This window comes from Vanellus vanellus (assembly GCF_965231255.1).
Source record: "Vanellus vanellus genome assembly, chromosome: Z".
NCBI lineage: Eukaryota > Metazoa > Chordata > Aves > Charadriiformes > Charadriidae > Vanellus > Vanellus vanellus.
Window position 1 is genome coordinate 22,613,968 of NC_138908.1, and position 21,303 is coordinate 22,635,270.

At 38.1% G+C, this 21,303-nt stretch overlaps 1 protein-coding gene across 1 annotated transcript in view; it reads right to left on the bottom strand.

Moving 5' to 3' along the window:
- Positions 1–6,786: 6,786 nt before the first annotated feature.
- YTHDC2 (YTH N6-methyladenosine RNA binding protein C2) overlaps positions 6,787–21,303 on the bottom strand; it is a 37,226-nt gene continuing 22,709 nt past the window's right edge. Inside the window, exons 17-30 of the mRNA XM_082497126.1 lie at positions 21,105–21,187; positions 19,972–20,077; positions 19,726–19,845; positions 19,117–19,389; positions 18,475–18,601; positions 17,749–17,954; positions 16,979–17,174; positions 15,750–15,859; positions 13,927–14,219; positions 13,042–13,219; positions 11,784–11,987; positions 9,767–9,949; positions 8,496–8,599; positions 6,787–8,338 (exon numbers count right to left, since the gene is read on the bottom strand). Coding sequence (XP_082353252.1) covers positions 8,519–8,599; positions 9,767–9,949; positions 11,784–11,987; positions 13,042–13,219; positions 13,927–14,219; positions 15,750–15,859; positions 16,979–17,174; positions 17,749–17,954; positions 18,475–18,601; positions 19,117–19,389; positions 19,726–19,845; positions 19,972–20,077; positions 21,105–21,187 — 2,160 coding nt within the window. The 3' untranslated portion in view covers positions 6,787–8,338; positions 8,496–8,518. The remainder of the gene's footprint in view (positions 8,339–8,495; positions 8,600–9,766; positions 9,950–11,783; positions 11,988–13,041; positions 13,220–13,926; positions 14,220–15,749; positions 15,860–16,978; positions 17,175–17,748; positions 17,955–18,474; positions 18,602–19,116; positions 19,390–19,725; positions 19,846–19,971; positions 20,078–21,104; positions 21,188–21,303) is intronic.

Sequence of the window (21,303 nt, forward strand, 5' to 3'; positions counted from 1 at the left end):
TATCCTTATTGCCCTGATCTCATACCATCAGCTTTCCACAGAAGGAAAAAAAAAAAAAAGTACTTTAAAAACAACTTTTAAGACTTATCTTAATATTTACCTGCAGCTTAGTAACTCTTGTCCTCCTCCTCTTTAGAGAAGTGAAAACTCATGGATGAGTAGGTCAGATATAAAGCAACAGGTTACTATATAAATTCCTTACCATAACTCTCTGCTTTTCCTGGGAGAGGCCATTTCGTTTGCACCTGCTAATAAATCTAGGTTTTGTTTCAGAACAGTCCCCAGCAGACAAGAGCTCATAGGCTAGCCAACTGCACCACCTAGCTTTGCTCTGAAGCATTGTCAGAGTCCTCTTTTTTGTGACACCAGTGTTTATATACTTCTTCAAGGTGAATGCTTCTTGCAGTTATCACCCCAACTCATCTGGTGGCTCACCACTGATATTACAAAAAACTCAACAGCTTTGACATGTTCAGAGTTCAAGAAGCCTCTTACCCCCCAAAAATGTAATATTAGTGCTCATACGGGTGTAACAGAGCTACTTTATTTACCCCTCCATTATTCTCCTTACGCAGACTGGTGTGACCTTTAAGCCCACAGATGCCTCCTGTAACTCCTGTGTCCACATTTACCAAAGCCTGACAGCCTCTGTTGTTGGTTTGATTCATTACTGAGTGGAACACCGTTGATTACAACAAACCTCAGTAGATATGAACTCCATCACTTACCGATTCCATGTCTCGGAAGTCAAAGGCTCCGTTGGTCCCATTTCCAGCAATATTTCCTTTTCTAGGAGTGTTAAAACAGGGTGCCTGTGATCTATGACTTCAGTCAAAATTGTCCCGACTTCTAAATGAAAATGAGTACTTTCCCACTAAGTTTCAATTCTGACAAAAGCCCTTTTTTTTTTGCAGTTTTTTAACTTGAGTACTGGGAAACAAAATAGCAATTCTGTGTACCTCCTTTGGGTAAACGCACCATGGCATGATCTTTAATTACTTTCTGACCTCATCCAACTTCAATGCTGTAAAGACGAATAAAAGCAGAACAAATTTGCTAAGCTATACCTCAACCTCAGACTAAAGAGCAATATAAATACAGCTGCTGCAGTCCTCTAACACCCAAGGTGGGTCACAGTCCCTTGTAACATATTTGGACAGGGCGTCTGAAGACAGAAGAGCCAGAGAAATTCAAACATGAAATCTATGCCACATATACACTACTTTAATAAGTCCAGTTCAGCCAATGTAGGTAATCAGGAAAATAAGCTAGAGCATCTGTTCAGAAGTCTGAGGTTTCATGTTCCAAATCCAACTCATGAAGTTGATGAGTTGTCCTGTGGCCCTTCTTTTCTCTTTTCTCTCCTTCCTAGATCGGCACTTCTTATCAGGTCTCAAGGCCTGTCCTAGAATAAAAGGTATATCCTTCTTTAGTCTAAAAGCTGTGAATAGAGCACAGTAATTCTCTTACAGTGATGACGCCTCATTTAGTATGGTTTTAGGGCACGTTAAAACTTAGCAGTGGCTAAGCTGCTGAAAGCTGCTGAAAGCAGCTGCCGCCACTGAAATGCCACTCTTGCCAAGTTGCAAGACAGATTTCTTCATTACTAAGTGCACTTAAACACATGCAAAAAGCAGGAGTATGAAAAGAGTTCCTTAGTCTGAACCGAGCCATGAAAACAACCAAAAAAGGAAGGTTTGCCCTCTTATTTTGACAGGACACACTATAAGCTAAAAGTCACAGCAAGCACATCAGCCCACAGAGAGCCGGTACCCTTTTCTGCACTGCTTGCTTTTAAAAAGATTATTAAGATGTTTTACAAGAGCAGAAGATATTAAATCTATTTCAGGTGTCATACAATTTCACTCTCAGTTTCTGCCAATGTCCAGAACATCCTCATATAGGAGCAATTTAGGCAATTGTGTTTTGTTCCTTAATCTTATTCGATTGCTGCTAGGCTTCACCAGATATTCCCTGTGGATAGAATAAAGTGGTACATTATTTAAGAGCCTCAGGCTACAACCTTTGCTCATACATCAACAGCACCAAATGCAATATGCCCACTCACACAGGCAAAGTTACAAGATCAGGCTGTGAATCTCAGAACAGTGCATTATACAACAGAAGGCAAAAAATAGTAATTTCACACCCCCATGGTATGGAATTAGCTTTAAAAATCCTTCTGGCCTTGACGCAAAAATATAGCCTCCTTTCTGAATTGCCTGATTCAATTATGTGCCACGCTTTTTAGTATTTTCAGGACTCCAACTTTTTATTCTCTAACGTGGTGCAAGGTATTCCCTCAGTCTGCTTTCCTGAGAACCGATTTCTCTTCAAACCCAGACTTATACTTTTGGTTTAGGTGACACCCTTTCAACACGAAGAATCATAACAACAAATAAAGCTTTTAATCCAGAGCAGCATCACCTACTTTCTGTGCTGTGCTATCTGCTAGAAGACGCAAGAAAGACAGGAGCAAGACAGAAGCAATGATGGCTGAAGGCAACATAGCATAATCCACAGGGAAGGAAATAGTGCAGCTAAGTGTGAGTAGAAAGACGTAGAGCAACAGGAGACGAAATGCTAATATTATGCAGGTAGTGCAAGCTGTGACTGAATATATCTAGAAAGTGGCTGTTCTGGAGCAATCAATTCAGCTCTATATGAGGAAAAAAAAGGAAAAGGAAAAAAAGAAATTCAGTAGCTGCAGAAACCACTCTAATTCACTTTAAAGACAAAGTATCTATGGGTAACTATGAACTCATCCAACCACAACCCAGAGGAATTGGCCTGCCAGGTGTGAGCTATGATTTCATTTTGACAACAGCCAATATCAGGCATTTAAAATGGAAGCTGCAAAAAATTCCACAGTAGAAATTCAAGCCACAAGCACCGGAGGAAATGTCTTTGGAGATGTTGTGATGATGGACCAGAAAGTATACCAGCTCAATAGTGGTAAAAAAGCAAATACTGAAAAAGTTACAAGAAATAAGCAATTTTAGGCTACAAAATATTTAACAAAAAAAAATATTTAAGACACTTTCTTTAATTCCTAGAGAAAGGAACTAAATTCTGTCTGGCAAAACAGCTTGCCAGCTTTACTTTATTTTCAGAAATATGTTCCTAAGGAGGCAACACACCTCAGCCTTTTCTCACAGGAGCCACTGGCAAAGCTCTTACCCACTGTCTTGAGGAACATGACTGGCATTGTCCTGAATCAGCGCTGCTCAGATAAGCTTTGCTTGGGTATGAACAAACTTTGCAAACCTGTGGCTGTCATCCATAACCCTATTTCTGTTCCCTTCCTCCTCACTCTAGGGTTCATGGACAGCTGTCTAGCTTGCAAGAACTTCATTTACTCTATAGCAGAGTAAATCAACTCCTGGCTCACAACCTCCAAGCTGGGATTTTTGCTGTTGCCCAGAAAATGGTGATGGGCCATTTGTCCCATTTTTCATCGCACACAGGAGGACTCTGTGAACTGCGTGCTGTTGCTGCCCTGGTATTTTTCATATAGATTCACCTCCTTGCCCTTCGTGATGCTTTAGTTCTCACTTCAGGTACAATCACAGTCAGTCATCATCAGGCAGATCGGGTGTCTCTGAGAACCCTGGTACAGAGCTGCAGCACTGGAGTCCTTCCACAGACTGATGATACTGCTGGTATCATCAGGCGCACGGCTACCAAGATCACGTTCTCTCTGGAGACCAGGGTGATACGAAGAGCAGAGTGAAAACAAAGAATGTCAATACACAAGGTCAGGAAATGCGAAGGTGCTCGATGGCTCAAAAGAGCACTTTTCTAAAACATTCAAAGTGGTGGGTTTACAGACTTAATATGATACCAGAATGGAGGATTCTGTGGAAAAAACTATCAGAAAATTCCTTGCTGCACAGTGTAATAAACATACAGACATTTTACATGGATTTAACAAAAGTAATGGCTAGCCATAAAGACACCATTATTTCCACTGGATGAAACCGAGCAAAATTTGTATGGGCAATAATGCACAAAATAAAAGGAGTTTACCTGAGAAAGCAAGGTCACTTTCCTCTGAGTTTCAAGAGCAGAATATTTTATTGTAGACATTCAGCCAGACTCACTCAAAAATAATTTATGCTGATTTACTGAAAGTTACAATTCAGAAATGTGTATTACTATGGTATTAACAAGAAACAGTTGTTCATTTCATATGAAAAAGGGATGACAGCACATGTATTTTTATATAGAAATAAAATATTTCTGCAAATAACTTTGCACGGCAAAACAAGATTACTATGCATCGCATTGTTCAGTGTCTTTTCATTAGAAATAACCTCTTCTAGTAATTTAGTTCAATTATGAAAACACTTAAATATACTATAGATATAAAAATATAGTATATGATGCTCCTTGCAGAGTGTGGCATAGACAAGTTGCAGTATTGTTCTTCATGGAAAAAGCATTTACCTTCGGTTTTACAGACCATCTGTTACTGTTGCTGAATCAAAAAATGAGCAGCAGCAACTACTGGTTGACTCTGTCTTGTAAAAGTGGTCTCAGAAGTCACCAGGAAGTGCTGATACACTGTGGTACTGAGAGTACAATTAAAGAGATCAGAGGTAACCACCTTTTTTTTTTTTTTTTAAATCATTGTTTAAAAACCAGTATAATTATTTCCTTACACATGAACTTTCAGTGCTTCAGTTGCTTCAAGAAAAGTCCCCTAGATCTGTTCTCTAGACAGTACTCATCCCTGATACGGTCTTTCCACAGTTCAGATGCTAACAGCAATCCTGAATGCACATCCATGATGTTATGTGCAACTTCATGGGAAAAGGAGAGAAAGTAGAAAACACAAACAGGAAAGAAAGACAGAATTCAACTGCACAACAAATTTTCAGCTTATTAGAACCAAAAAGATCACATTAAGTAACTGTCTACACCGTCAGCATCATTTATCCTAGCTTTGTCAGCATCAAAATCATTGAAACAAAGACATGTGAAACAAGCAAAATCGTGTGAACCTTGTTTTAAAATACTTGCTAAAATATATGCTAAAAGTAAGCCAACTGTATGAAGTCCAATTGCCATGAAAACCTTGACAAATCATGGAAGAAAAGTAGTTTCAGGTGTACTTAGAAGCATCTCAATACTTAATTAGCTCCTGTGCACTCCTCTGCATCGCACACACTTATGGGCACTTTTAACCACAAGGTATGAATGGACACAGCAGAAACTACCTTTTGTAAGAGCTGGGCGCAGGTGGGGCTAGGTGCTGTGCCCCTACGGCCAGTGCCTATTGACTTTAAATGCGCTCTGAGTGGACTAGGACCCTTTTTGATTACTGGGCACCAGTAGGCCACGTAGGACAATGTCCACATAGGTCTTCCTCTGCCACAGGGGCTGCTTCTGAAGTATGATGGATAACCAGCTCAATTCCAAATCTGTGGGACTAGCCCAGGGAATAGCTAGGGTTTCTCAATCACTTGGGGGTACTTCTCTAAATATATGCCAGTGCTGCCTGGAAGACAGTGTCTATACTTCCTACTGGAGGCTGTAGTCGGATCCCAGACCCCAAAGTGAGTCTCCAGGCTTTCCAGTCTGAAACTCAAGACAGTGTGTCCCCCTGTCACATAATAGATTTGCAAGCCAGGTTAAATAATCCAGAGTAACAGATTTGTGATAGCACTTGCTTATTTTGGCTAAGTCTGTGCTCAAGAAAGAGCATGTAGAAGTACCTTTTGTAATGCAGCCCTCAAAGGGCTGGAGCACGTCTCCTACGAGGACAGGCTGGGAGAGTTGGGGTTGTTCAGCCTGGAGAAGAGAAGGCTCTGGGGAGACCTTATTGCAGCCTTTCAGGAGACCTACAGGAGAGCTGGGGAGGGACTTTTTACAAGTGCTTATAGCGATAGGACAAGGGGGAATAGCTACAAACTGGAAGAAGGCAGATTTAGATAACATATTAGGAAGTAATTTTTCACTGTGACGGTGTTGAGGCACTGGAACAGGTTGCCCAGAGAAGCTGTGGAAGCCCCATCCTTGGAGGTGCTCAAGGCCAGGCTGGATGGGGCTTTGAGCAACTTGGTCTAGTGGAAGGTGTCCCAGGGGGGTTGGAACTCAATGATCTTCAAGGTCCCTTCCAACCTAAACCATTCTATGATTCTATGATTCATAACTCCAGTAGCATCATACTCCCTTTTAACAACTGGTCAAACTATTAAGTCTTCAGGAAGGGAGGAATTTGACACAGCATTGTCTGAATCTGAAACAGATCAAGCATCATCCCTGCCTTCTGGGTCTCTATTTAAAGAAATTCCCTTTTTCACAGCTTCCAGACAATGGTCAAGTTTTTCCCAGACAGATACTGCAATGTGGGGGACTATGCATTGCTCTACTTTCTCCATATTAGCCTGATGGCTTTTAACACAGGCAGGGGCTAGAGTCTTCTCCTGTCTTACAGCTGCAGTGTCCTGGTGGGTGTGGGCCAGCTCATTTCATAGGTAGCTTGGGCTTCAGCTACTTTCAAACGCTGCTCAGTATCTTTAAGGCAACAAGCTAAGACATATAAGCAGGGTAACTCTCCCTTTGTGTTTCCGTCTTTCTGACTTTCTCTGATCAAAGTAGAAGCCGACGTCTGCAGGCAGGGCAAGGTCCCAAAATAATCAACCAAGGCACCCACTACAGGGTCAGGGCTGGTCATGATGCAGTGTACTGTACCCCACTTCTGACACCAGAGTGCAAGGGCTTAAGGCAGCCCTGCAGAGCTCTAGTTCAGGACATGGTAACAGACACCAGACCAACAGCTTCAGGGATAAATAGTTTATCTCTAAATAAAAGTACAGATGAAAATACAGATCAGTAGCACACTTACCGGGTTTGTAACAACAGCAAGTCAAGTAATTCACCAAGACTGGGCTAGATCTAACATCTGGGCATGCAAAGACTTATGTGTCCATGGCTGTCAAGCAAGCAGCAGGGTATGACCTCTTCTCCAGTCAAGTGATCTGTACCAGCCAACGACCTTGGGGAATGCAAATTCCTTGGCTGGACTGTCCTTTTTATCATCAAGCCACAGAAGCACTGTTTGAACTTGTTAATCAAACATTACACCCCACCTTTCCTCACCCTCTGTGCCAGCTCTGTGCACGGGGCCAGGGCATACTGTACAAGGCAATATCACCCCACGTTCCTGTGTGGGCACAGGCATGGAAGTATCTTATAATGCAACATGAGTCTCACAGCTCCATTGTGTGCACAGTCTCCAGAAATACCATATTAGGCAATACTAGCCTTACAAGGGCCCAGTTAGTCTTGCAAAGGCAAACCTGACTGACTACATATGGAAGTCACTACACAGAATGCAACAATGCACACTCAGGGTACTCTGAACTGTGCAAAAATTCTTAGCAGACATGAAAAACGTACGTACAGGCTTAGAAGTAAAAACAGCTCTTGGTTTAATCTAACAATGAACACAAACGTACTGCTGACAGTGAGCAGATTGAATTCACACCAGCCTTAGAGTACAGCAAGTTAACGACTAACGAGAAGCCTAATAAAACAAAACAGTTTGATACAGTTTAATTTTTTTTGTAAGAAATAAAAATCTTGTAATAATGCCCAAGTTAGTGAACTATTAGAGTACCATTTGGCAGCAGGCCTTTGAAAGACTGTTTCAGCTTGCCAAAGCATGAGTACATTTTAAAGGTAAAAAATAATTTAAAGTGGAAACATACATTGGACCAATCCACTCTCAAAAGTCTCCTGCTCCTTTCACTTATGGATTTAAATTAAAATTTTACATTCTCCAGAAGCCCAGTTGTTTGTATGAATATATCCTGCTCTCTCCCACTGCGTGTACAGAACTTCAACAAGTACTTATGGAATCTTCCAATATATTTGGAGACATCTATTCTCAATTTATTCGTTTTAAGCAAACTGGAAGACTGATTAATTAATATTACACTGGTTTCTCTCATACATTTTACTGTGTTGCGAAAGTTTTAAATGTAAACTGTGTATTTAAACTGCCTGCTGTGATATTTTAAACCCACAAAAAGCTTATATGCAGTCCATTGTTTCAAACTGAGTTTTGAACTTAACCATGTTTTTAAATATCAACTGCATACTACCGTAAAAACATAATGCAGTCAAAAACAGGCTGCTGAATAATGTTACAACACTTGTTAAGACAAGGAAATACTGAAACCAACATCATTCCCTCTTATTTTTGCACTGCTAGCTGCACAGAATCACTAACAGCTTCAGAAGCTTGTTGCTTTGCCTTCTTCTTCATCTTTATATCGTAGGCACGCTGCTGGTTCTGGTGGTTTAGCTGATGTTTCAACAACCACAGCTAAAAAACAAAAGAATCAAAAGGAAGTGAATATTTAGTACTAAGTGTACCCATTCCTCCACAAATTACAAAGGAAAGACAGTATTGTAATGACACATTGTATATAAATAGCTTTTCCTTTATCATACAAACAGCAAGTAATGCATGAAATAACTACCTCTGTCACATCACTTGACATGCTCAATCACTTGAGTTTTTTCCTGGCAAAGGATTATGGTCCCAAAGCTGTAGTAACTGCTTTCCAACTTGGGGTTCCAGCTCCTAGAAACGAGCAGGAAATTGGAGAAATTATTTGCACTGCTACTACTGAACAAAGAGAAACCATTTATAACAAAATCATTACAGGAAGTTAATGATGATTGTTTTCAGTCTTTCTAAAATAGCTCATTCTCTTTGCTATTGAGCTATACATTAGAACTCCCTGCACAGGAAGGTGTTCTCTCTAGACCTCAAGAGAAGATAAAAACATCCATTAACAACCCTAGCCTACAGGTTGTTTGGGTTTTTTTTCATTCACAGTAAGATGTCAGTTCTTAAGAAGAGAATTCGGAGTGAACACACCACCACCATATACATTGTTCCTTCCAGAGGCCATTTAATTTATTAACTAAGGATGATTATTCTCCACATATTTTAAATTTAATTCAGTGAAGTGTGGTGGAGAATGTGGAAAGGCATACCGCAGGTAATACAGTGGCTCTTGGTGGAATCATAGACATTAATATAAATTAGTTGGGTTTAAGATCGTTAGACTCTTTAGGTCTTAAGAGACACTTCCAGCAGAAGCACTGTTAACTCCACCACACACCACATTCTTTTCCTCATTCTTACAACTGTAGTGATTTTGGGGAAGTAGTGAGAAGATGATACAAGTTTAGCTCTAGAATCTCATATCAAGAAGATATTTTGGGAGGGGACTGGGGAGAACTCAGAAACTGCAACAGAGACCTCCTGTGCCAATTCTCTTCCAGCTTTTTGTAGCTGCATTTAGCTTTAATAGATTGCAGAACTGTCCTAAGCTTTATTCTACCTCAAATCTCGAGATTCTCTTCAGTCTTTACAGGAAACTCAAAGCTATAATTATGAATGGTTATTTGGATGTGACGGACTATCTCAGGGGACAAATCTGAACCAAACAGGGAACAGAACCAAAATTACAAATTCCAAAAAGGTTTCTTTTTGGAAGCATCCAGCTTTATGTATTTTTTTTTAAAACACATATTACACAAGAAACTGCTTTGATTTTGTCAGCGAGCTTCCATTACTTCAACAGTAATGCATTACCAGAATGTGCAATGTACATCAGTGAATTGTGATTCACATCAACAGACAAATGAGGACAGTCGAGATAAATGTCAAGGCTAAAAAGCTAACAAACAATACACAGTTCTACCAGGTAAAGATGATTTTAGAAGATAATAACATTACCTGGCCATCTCTGCTTATTTGTACTTTTTTATTGTCATTCCAAGGGTTGAGCAAATGGTGTGCAAATTGAAAAGGAATGCTGTCTTTTTGGATCCACTCCACTTTAAATACACCTCCAAAACCAGCAGATCCCCAGTCTTGACTTTTCTCACACCCTATCTCTGAAGCCATTCTAGCAAAACCCTGCACCAAAAATTGAAATACGAAAAGACATAATTAGAGTGTATCTGCTTACATTGAAATTAAATAAAAGACTAGACTTCATATGGAACTTTCAAATTAGTTTCAGAGTGATTCACACACTCTCCCCCATGAAGCTGGACCTTCTAAAACATTTACATCTAGAAAGTTAAAAGTATCATTTGTTTTCCCACTTCAAATATGCCTTCTAGAGTTTGACCACAAATAATGTCTCTCAATTAATCTCTCACAATTACCATTAAAAATTTTTTTAAGCTTTGTAACAGAGGTTGAAGAGGTGTCATAAAACCATCTGAAGTGTAAAGAATCATGATGAATGCTCTACTACATAACAGTCCCTTATCTATTCCTTGTTAGTCGTAAATGTTTTTTGCAGAAATCCAATCCATTCCTTCCTTCCCATGTTCCCTCTATGTTAACAAACTTTCACACAGAATTGAGTGTACCTATTCTTCAGAGAAAGAAGTCAAAGTTGCTTTTGTTTCCTTCTCCAATGAAATAGGAAGAAACTCCAACAAGACAAATATTCAGAAAGAAAATAAAAGAACCCCCAAATCCAAGATGGCTGCTGACTTATTTAAGGACACCCCTACTTGCCCACACAACAAACATAACAAAACAAAAAAACCCCACCACACACCCAACTAGCTATTCAGGCAAATTTATGCCGGTTACGACTTAGGAGTCCAAGATATGCAGTGCACTATGTAAGTTACCAGCACACACTACTATTGTAAGACATGTAGTCCTAGATAGCTCAAGCCAGACTTAAATGAAAATTAATGACAGGAACCAAGGAAAAATAAAGATGGAAAGTGAAGAGACAGCTGGTACAAGAGAATATTAATAGGAATGTAAATCTCACATTCCCATGAATGTTCAGTGCATTGTCAAAACTGGAAGGGCAAGGCAGCATCAACCACCTACACTCCTGACCTCAGCATGTCTTTCCCAACTTCCTCATCTAAGAGCAACAATACAACACCCATTTTTAGTATCAACTGACATGCTGAAAATTATTCTCCAATATTACATCTGCATTTGCCAAATCTAATCCTTCAGTGGTATCACCAAGAGAGCTATATTTGGGTTAGTTTGTGAGATTTTAAGTTCAGCTGACTTTGTGAATAGTTTATACATAAAGAAGTAAATTGAACTTTCTTTACCTGGAACAACCGAGTTTAGCCCTCTGTACAACACAGCTAACCTCCAATTTTGCATTACCAGGTCAAGTCTTTAACTTCAAATTGGCTACAAATTTGTCAACAAATTGTTGACAAATGCCTTGCTAAACTTGAAGTCAAGACACAGCTCTGGAAGAATCATGGCCATGAGTTTCCAGCTTCCTAACTTTTAGAAACTACAGTTCAGGCAAAAAAGATTTTATAAAAATTTGTAATAAAGACATTTATGAGTTTCCCAGCTTTAGAAAGCTGTGGCTTGATTGTAACGGCTTGTTCATTTACAATATTTATTTTGGCATGCAGAGGAAAGAATAGCAATCCCCTGCTTTGTTAGGATTTGTTTGTTTGGCTTGTTGTTGTTTTAAAGGATTAATGTGGGCATAAACATTATTCTGACTCCATGTTTTGAGGCAATTCAGTCTTAGCCTTTGAGTGACAAACTTGAGTTAACTAAAAGGATGTATTTCAGAGAAGAATGTAGTCCTTTCTCAGTGACCAGATATAGTTGCTTGCTACTCTACTTATTAGAAGGTCAGAAGTTATAAGCAAAAACCTCCCCACTACACAGTCATTTGCTGTGCCCTCCTAAACCATCAACCAAAGCTAATATTTAGCATTAACTAAAGACTCACCTGAAAGTGTCCAGATCCTTGAACAGAAAATATTAAGTAAACCATGCTGCTCTCACAAAAGGCTCTATTTAGTTTTTGTTCATTACTTGGCGTAGTAGACCATATACCCTTCTGTTGAGAAATATCAATGTTTTGCAAGTTGCTGCTTTTCATTATAAAGTACCGAACTGGCATATTTGGTCTTGGTGATGGAGATTTGGAACCCTGGAAAATTTAAATTAAATTAAATTAAGATACAATACAATAAACCAGGCTTTAGTTCGTAAGTTTTACACACATGAAGACAGAAATCCCGTGACTGCGCTCCCACTCTCCTCCCCCAGATTCTACAAGAAAAACAGAATCTATCAGCTGGTACCGTCTGAATTGGTCTTAAAATGTATTTCACATTTATTTTACATTTTTTAGGCACTTTACAAAATAATCATTCATGAAGGGCAGCAAATAAGTATAGCAGAACAGGCGCAAATAGTCTAATGATTAATTACAATTCTTTGAAGTCTGACACACCTTCAGATGACAAAAAATTAATCATTTAGACTGTGGCCCAAAGCACACTACTCACATTTCCACCTTCAGGAAACATAAGTTTTGTCCCTTTTACACTGGCTGATTTTAAAAACTGAGGGACTTAAAGAGAAATTATTAAATCCTCTGATGAGTCTGTGCCTAGAGGAACAATGGGGTTCCCTCTCAGTGATCTGTTTAGTATTACTGGAATTTACTATTCAAGTACATATGGAGAATTGTGCCAATAACCTCATTAAAAATGTATGTTTTTTTAAAATAACTGTCATAAAAAAAGCGAGCCATCATAATAATGCAGATAACACAAAACTTGGAGAATCAGTATCAATGTATGCTATTACAGAAACAGAGGAAGGCAGAACCCAAAGAATTCAGAAGTGCATGTCCTGTATACTAATTTAGAAAAAAAAAATACACCTTCAGTGGTTATTATATCAAGTTTTAAAAAAAAAAATCAAATTTTTTCTACTTGAGATAGCTCTACCTCAAGCAGTCTGCAAAGAATATGTTTACTGTATTAAAGTAGTGTAACAAGGACACTTAGTCTAGATTTTAAGTTCCAGAAAGAAGTAAGTATTATGTAGCTGTTGAAAATCTGCTAGGTTCTTAATCAATCATCAATAATCCTAATCAGCATCCTAATAGTTGCTGAAAGATATCAAAATATAAATTTATTTCTGAAATTCTATTAATTTTGATGAGTAGGGTAATTTGTTTATGAGAACTCTACCTTTCCAGATATTGGAGAAGAAGGACTAGCACAGGGGCTAGGATAGCTACTGCTATCTGTAGACTTCACTGATGATTGATCTGATCTGTCATCTGAAGTTCGTTTGGAGTGCAAAATATTTTTTCCTTTGTACTTCTTTGGCTGCTGAAGTGTGGGAGGCGTAGATTTCATTAAAGCTCTAAAAAGTAAAGGCAGATACAGGACATACCAGGAGTTTCATGAGCAGTCACAGAACAATTTAACAGTCTTTTTTCAGTGGTGCCCTGTGATAGGACAAGAGGTAATGGGCACAAACTTGAACATAGGAAGTTCCATCTAAACATGAGGAGGAACTTCTTTACTTTGAGGGTGGCAGAGCACTGGCACAGGCTGCCCAGAGAGGTTGTGGAGTCTCCCACCCTGGAGACATTCAAAACCCGCCTGGACACCGTCCTGTGCAACCTGCTGTAGGTGACCCCGCTCTGGCAGGGAGGTTGGACTAGATGATCTCGAGAGGTCCCTTCCAACCCTGACCATTCTGTGATTCTGTGAATTTGTATCTATATATCAGACTATATATATATCAGACTATATATATTACAGTAATTCCAAAATATATTAAACAATAACTAAAAAAACACTGATTGTGCATTATTTTTGAATGCTACGGTAAAACTGCTGCTGCTACTTCTTCATAGAGATCCACAATTCACAGACAATATTCCTGACCGCTCTTTTAAACAGCAGGCACATATACAAAATATTTCTCCATGAAATCACAACTACAATGCAGCAATCAATTCTGTCAACTCTATTTCTACATTTTCTTCCTTTTCATTACTAGCAGAAATTGAATTGATGTTTTTATAGCAAATCTACAGTCTCTAGAAGATCTCAAAAGCTTACTTTTCAGCATTAGAGGAGTCATCAGAGAATTCAGTTTCTGCTGAGCTTTTTCTACTGTTGGTTGACCTCCATGTAGACACTAAGGGAAGTTCTTCACAAGTCATAGGTCTTGGTCTCTGACCGATTCCTGAAGGCTGCAGCAAACCTGCAGACTGTTCTTCAGCACTTAAAACAGCTGTAATTGCTCTTACAGTTGTTTCATCAACTTGAGACCACAGTTTAGAAGGAGCTCGCATACGACGCAGAAATAAGCTATGCCACTTCTGTCTGAGTTGCAACAGCAAACCAGCGGCCTGTAATGAATTTCAATTCTGTTAAAAGGCTAATAAAAATTAGATCAGACAGGTAAGGGTACCCACATCTTTCCTATGAGGCAGCATCCAGCATTCTACAATGAACAGTGTCCAAAGTGAAAGGCAAGACTAAAGTGCCAGGGAAGGGTAGAAACACACACATTTAAACTAAGCTGTTACCTTTTCTTCCCTTGGGTGCAAGATCATTTTTAGAACATTTTATTTCATTTAGCTCCACACCAAACCTACATTGTAAATCCACAGGGTTTTTTATTTTTTACTTCAAATTTTTATCTTTTTAAAAAAGATCCGTAAATGCTTTATGCCCTTTCTCACATTTCAATCTGTTGAATGTTATGCCCCTTTCACTCACATTTCATGAACTCTTCCTTCATAACTGAGGGAAGAGAGCTCTAAGTGACATATTTTTTTATGCAGACTTCAGCTCAAATGAGGTAACTTAATTTAAAAGACTAGTTTAATCCCTGTGTTACGAGAAATGCTTCCATTTCTTAAAAAAATCACACTTTTGAACATCTCTAAAAGAGACAGTATTATTATTAGATCTGATAAGTCCAAGTGTTTCATAATCCATAAACTCCCCTACCTCCTACAACAGCCAGAGCTTCTCAATGACCTGAAGACTTCCATCTTCAAAAGGTTTTTTTTTGCTTTTTCTAAAATCTCACAGCAAGTTTCTTTCAGCAACTCCAACTTCAAGGGCTCCATTTTGATCCCACTTTAGTCATCCTCTCAGAGAAGGAAATACACAATATGCTATTGTGACTGTTTACTCAACTCCTGCTCAGTGTTTGGTTAACCCAGCTCATGCTAAGGCTTGATGTGTGCTGGGAGCAGCACCAGGTCAAAGCAAGAGCAGCACATAGGCAGGACAGGTGGCCAGAAAGAGCTAGAGGGCCACTATGCCGCAACTATAATCTGCGACTTGCTGTTTCCTGAAGCCATTATCTTTCGTCTGGCAGTTTCGTCATAATCTGCTAATTTACGAAAATGGTACAGAGCAAACCTCCAAGCTGGAAGGTATAAAACATCAGTTGACCCAAAAAGCTTTTGAACCAGATCCAACAGCAGCTGAACTGCTGAGGTTTTCCTGCTTCCTGGTGTGATACAGGGGATGCCTGTGACAGAAAAGGAGGATGAGCAGTCTCACTGTTGGCTAGGTAACAAATTCTTTTTGCTCACAGGTGTACGAATTAAGAGTTACAGGTTATAAGTTATGACACCTTATGACCTGAATAGTTAGTAAGTGAATTCAGGTGATAAACTGGCAAACTCTGAGTGAAAGGGGATTGAGCCCTGTTTGTTTGTTTTATTTCTTAATGAGCTCATGAAATAATACTCTGAGTACATTGTCCTGTAAATTTGAGAGACCCAAATGGACTGTGACAGCTATCGTTACAGAAAATTTTTTGTTACCCAAATGTTTCAGAAATCTTTTAAGGAAGATACGACATAAATATCCTTCTGCAAGATACAAGCACTGAAGTGATACATTACTTCATTACTTACTTCAGGGTCCAGTTTGAGATGGAGCCATTCATCTAGCTTCAGTAATGCCAAATTAGCAGTTGTTTCGTCCTCCATCTCACTATCACTGTCATCATTAGATACCCCATCCCCTGAATTAAATACAAAAGGTGCATTAACATTTCTATATTATTTCCACTTACATACAACACTACTGTATCACCAGAAATAAGCACATTTGCCCTCTAAATTTTATTTTAAAATGTAAACATTTGTAAAATCACTTTTTATTTTCTGGAAATGCGCCCCAGCAAAACATCTTTGCTTCAGTTAGCATAACTCAAGTATCCACAGCTGCTGAGGGCCCTGCTACGTAAGCACTTGTATTGATGGGAGCTGCCTCACTCACGTACCTCCATAAATACCAACAAACCATTATCAAACTTTTGCCTGAAGCTGTTTGCAAACCCACACATTGCTCTATGCTTTATTTCCTAGTAAAACAGCAGATTTAAAGACTCCTTAAGAAAACAAAAAGTAATATACATATGGCTGTTAAGTAGGATTCTGATTTTTTTAAGTGCAATTCAACCACCATAAACACTAGTTTAAGGGTAACACTTTAAAAACAAGACAGGAAAGTTTCAGAAATAACTTGGAGCCTTACTTTGATCCAAACTAGTATTTCTAGAGAACGGGCAGCAGGATAGATTATTTTTGCTTCTATTCCTACAGCACTGCATTTAAATAAAAAATAAAGGAAATATCTATAAACTCCCTATTACTTCTTGTTAACAGTATAGCTAATTGTCTTTAAAATGTATCAGTAGAAAATAATGTTTAAAATGCTTGTTTCAGCTGGAAACAACATGAGTACTTGCCATATTGATAGTTTCTAAATTATTATTCAATTTAAATAATCTTGTTTGAAGTATAATATACACTACACTGTAGACAAAACATACATACTACAGTTTTCAGCACTAGTACCATCATTAGACATTTTTTATTTCATTATAAACTATACTGTAATTTCTGTGACTTCAGAACTATGTAAGTGTACTTTACGGATATGAATCTACAAGGATTCACAAAACTGAGATATTTATTACAGAGTCTATAGACTATTCTTGAACAGCTACAGGAACTGCAGCCCTGTCATTTTAAGAATTAGCCAATATAAGTATTAAATATTCTTGAAAAATAAGCCTTTCATATCACATACTAGCGTACACCACTGGAAACATTCAAAATTCAAACCCCCACTATACCTTGAAAGGATGAAGATTCCTGCAAAGCATTACTTGGTAACCTCGCTGGCCCACAGAAGAGTAACACAGTGACAGGTGTTACAACAGAACAGCATCTGATATTTGCTATCCTGTGAGCTCTCGTCATTTCATCATATATAAGCCAGTCTGTAGGGAGTGCCTGAACAGCTGCAGCTTGCCCATTTGCAGGTGGAATCTGTGCAAAAGTAAATAAGACAAGGCTATTTTACCCTCTATTTGTAATTAAAATAAATGATAACGTATTTCTTATTTTATATGTGTAGAAATAAATACATAAATATTTATTTACACATAAACTCATACACACAAATAAAAAAGCAAGAGAGAATTCAACTAGACTCATAAATTATCTTACCATCTTGAAATAAAACATTCTGCATTAAAAAAGAAACTTAAAAAAAATCAGTTTTATAGCAGAATTTCTTCCTGCTATTATGAGCAGGAATTGTTACATCTTTAAAACAGTTCCCTAACTATTTTTTTTTAGCATTTTGTCTCATTCCATCTGGAAGAAGGACTAACTGAAATGTTTTGATGAAATAATATTGTAAAAATAAACCAACTCAAATTCTCAATTTTATCAACTCCCAGGAAAAATATTGTCTAAAATTTTAGTGTTTAGCGTACAAGCTGTACAGGTAGATTACACGTACAATGTAAAGTTCTGACTACTATGAAGAGACATTTCTTAAATGTTTGATTAAGTACAGTGGTCTTTTTTGTGAACTATAAATTCAAAGTGATTTTACCTTTTTATACTGAGGTTGACTAAGAACAGAGGTAGGATGAAATCGCACTTTCTTCTCCTTTGGTCCAGTCAAAACCAGGCTTTCTCTGTCTACATGGACTAGATTGGGATACATCCCTGCCACTAAGGCAGCTTTAACTACGGCCCAGTTTTCAGAGTTAGTATTAACATCTCTAATATCAGCTCCTCCTCTGGCTCTAACAAAACCTGAAGAAAGAAGAGGACAAAAATGCGTTATATCTCATTGCATTTAAGATCTATTTTTTTTGCTTCTCAAAAGGAATTTGAAAAAGAGTGAAATACACTACAATTTGTTGCATTTTTTCCACCACTGCCAACCTTAACAGCACCAAGAAGAAACCATTATCCTGTAATCTTTGACAAGGGGCTTTGTACTAACATAGACTAGAATTACTTTTTACAACATAAAGACATATCCTATGGAAATAATTTATTAGAATGTAAAAATCCAAGGCAATATATCTCACACTGAAAGCCACTGGCATGTGAAACAGGGCACTTTCAGTTAGATCAGCTGTTCTCCAGCCAGCCACACTTCCTCACTCTAGCACCTGCACCATGCCCAGCATGAATGTATACTGCTCAGTTTCAAATTAAGGAAGGAAAATTATATCATTGAACACTATTCTTGTTACAACTTTTATAGACTTGTACTAGGTACACACTTGACTCCAAAACTGTTAAAATTTTTTTCTGAGCTATTTACCTGAGGCTCTAAGCTGGCCAAGCAACTGTGTTCTCATTCCTATGATGATTTCCATCGTGGCTTGAGACAGAAAGTTCTTCTCACAGAAGGATCTCTCCCAGCCATCACTGCGTGCCTTCTGCCACGCCTGTAAAGAATATTTTTTCACATTTGCCTATTAATTTGATTAGCCAAAATAAAAAAAAAAAAAAACACGCACTTTTAAAAAAGAATACATCTACATCAATAAAATGAAGGTAAAAAACATTCTCTAAGAAAGGAAATGTATCAAACCACTTTTTTTTTCTGGTTAAGTACTAGATTCTCTTTACCCATTCCCTAAATTAACATAATGATCATTATGTTATGTTATTATAAGATCATTCTATCAAGACCATTATTTTAAGTTATCAGTGAGCAGGACATAAAGTGGCATCCTGTTGGAAGACTCAGAATTTAACCAGGTTTGAAAATATAAACAAAAAATGTTCCCTCACAAATTTATAAGCTCAATATACAGGAAAGCCACTTTGCAAAAATAAATTTTCTTCTCTAAGGACTTAATCACAGCCTTGTCATTCTACGTCCAACTTGATTGGTACATCATTTACTTTGATATGTGATCTATTGTGATCAATACTCATTCTGAAGATGAAATAATACCTGAAAAGCTCTGAGAAGTGCCATATGGTCACTAAATGTTCCTGCAGTAAAACGTTTTCTACACAACATGGCTGCACGCTTTTGAGAGGCCAGTGCAGGTAGGACAAAAGGGTCTCGATATGCAAGAGTGGAAGCAATAGTAAGAACAGGATCCAGGCACTTCAAAACAACAGCACACAACACCATTTTACCAAGGTGTGGCTCTACTGGTAATTCAGCAAGGTGATAACCAAGTTCAGTGAGATCTTCCCAAGGGTCCATGGCATCTATTTTCTTTAAAAACAAATAAAAATAAAAAAAGAGAAAGAAGGGGAAAGTAGGCAAAGTTAATTTACAGAGAAGCAGAAAGGATGTGAATACTGGACATTCATTAGGCTTGTTACCAAACACTAAGAAAGCAAGTCAAACTCTTAAGTTTGAGATGACATTTTTAAGCACTCTGTTCCCTTAACATGGAAAAATACTTACACACACACAAAATGAAAATAGACAATGCACAAAAACTCAAAGCATTCTTAAGTAACTAAACACCAGCCTCAGTACAAACAAAACTCGGTAAGATATGTAGAATCAAATACAATTTCCATCTAAATATATTCCTCTGCTGACCTTAAGCATTTGCACAGCATTTCTCACAATTAAAGCTGGTGGAGGATCAGGAGCTTTCATAAGAAAGTCGACGATTGAACAACTAATTGGAGCCAGAAGTTTTGTGTGTAAACAAAGCTCCTGCAAGTTAAAAAGCAAAAGAGATTGTTAAGATGGGGGAAAAAAACCAACACTTTTTTTGAAGTAATAGTATGGTTTGATGATAACACATTTCTTAAAAGTTATAATTTCTAACTGAATGTGCACCTGAAGTGGCATTCGTAGAAGTTCTGGAGTCTGAAATTCCAACATATTCTGAAATCGCAGCCTGCTGAAGAGACGAAAACAGACTCCAGGCTGACAGCGTCCAGCCCTTGAAAATAAAATATGGGAAGTTGTTGAAAATTAGAATTGCTTTAAAAAATAAAATTTTTAAAAAATTAAAAACCAACTCACACACACACAAACCTAGAATGGAAATGTAGAAGCAGATCTAAGAAAAAAATAATTTTTTCATTAAGTTTAGGTCCCACACATGAGGGGAGAATTTTCCAGTATATGGATTATTTTTGATAGTATGGAAATTTGTTATTATAATTTTACCCCAACACTGAAAGTTCTGGAGAAACAAAAATAAGGCCTATCTAAAAATAAAGTGATGTGGGGTTTTTGCTAACCTAAAATTAATCCCAGTCTCAACTGTCCTTTGCTGTAAAGAATATAAATAACTTCTTTTCTTCTTCTTCACATCCCTCAAACAGTTGGAAATTACTCTGGGAGTAAAAGGTAGAATGAAGACCAAACAACTTGTGAGTGAGGGGACAGAGACAGCAAATGCTCACATTCGCACTCAAATTCCTGCAGGTTAATGCTAATACCCTATCATCAAACCTAGGCATTTGTTGCTACATATCCTTGTAGACTTCACCCAGTGTTGAGAAGAGTATGATAAAGGCCTGTTTGGAGAAGGTGAATAAGGAATCACTGCTCAATGTCTTATCTAATACAGGGATGAAGGGGCATAAATTAAAAACTAGCAATAGGCAGCCCTTTGCCTACACATCAGTTGTGAAACACCTGACTGGACCCTGTGGCTGCTGGTGCTACCTGGCAGAAAGTGGAAGAAGAACAAGTTCATGGGGCAAAACCAACCTAGACCTAATGTAAGCTTTGGGAAAATCCTGAGTATTGCTTTTCTACAACTTGGGAAATGACTCCAGGGAAACAGATGCTGACCCTCACTCTTCTGCAAAGAATTAGCATTGGCCATTGCCCAACATGCTACTGGACTAGGCTAGTAACATGACACAATGTGGCTGCTATTACATTGTGTACTTTATCCTTAACATACAGGACAGTGTATATTTGCAAAATAAAATTCAGTATGAAGCATTTATTACCTGCCTTTTCTCTGGATAGCACTGGCTTTTGAAATCCACACCATTTTTAGCATTGTAACACAACTTAGTGCATCAAAAGATTTCTATAAAAGCAAAGCAAGGAACACAAAACCAAGACTGAATAGGGTACATGAAATAAAAGTTATTAATGATTTAGATCAACAGGAGTTCTCTAAAAAAAATAATAATAAGCACCAGC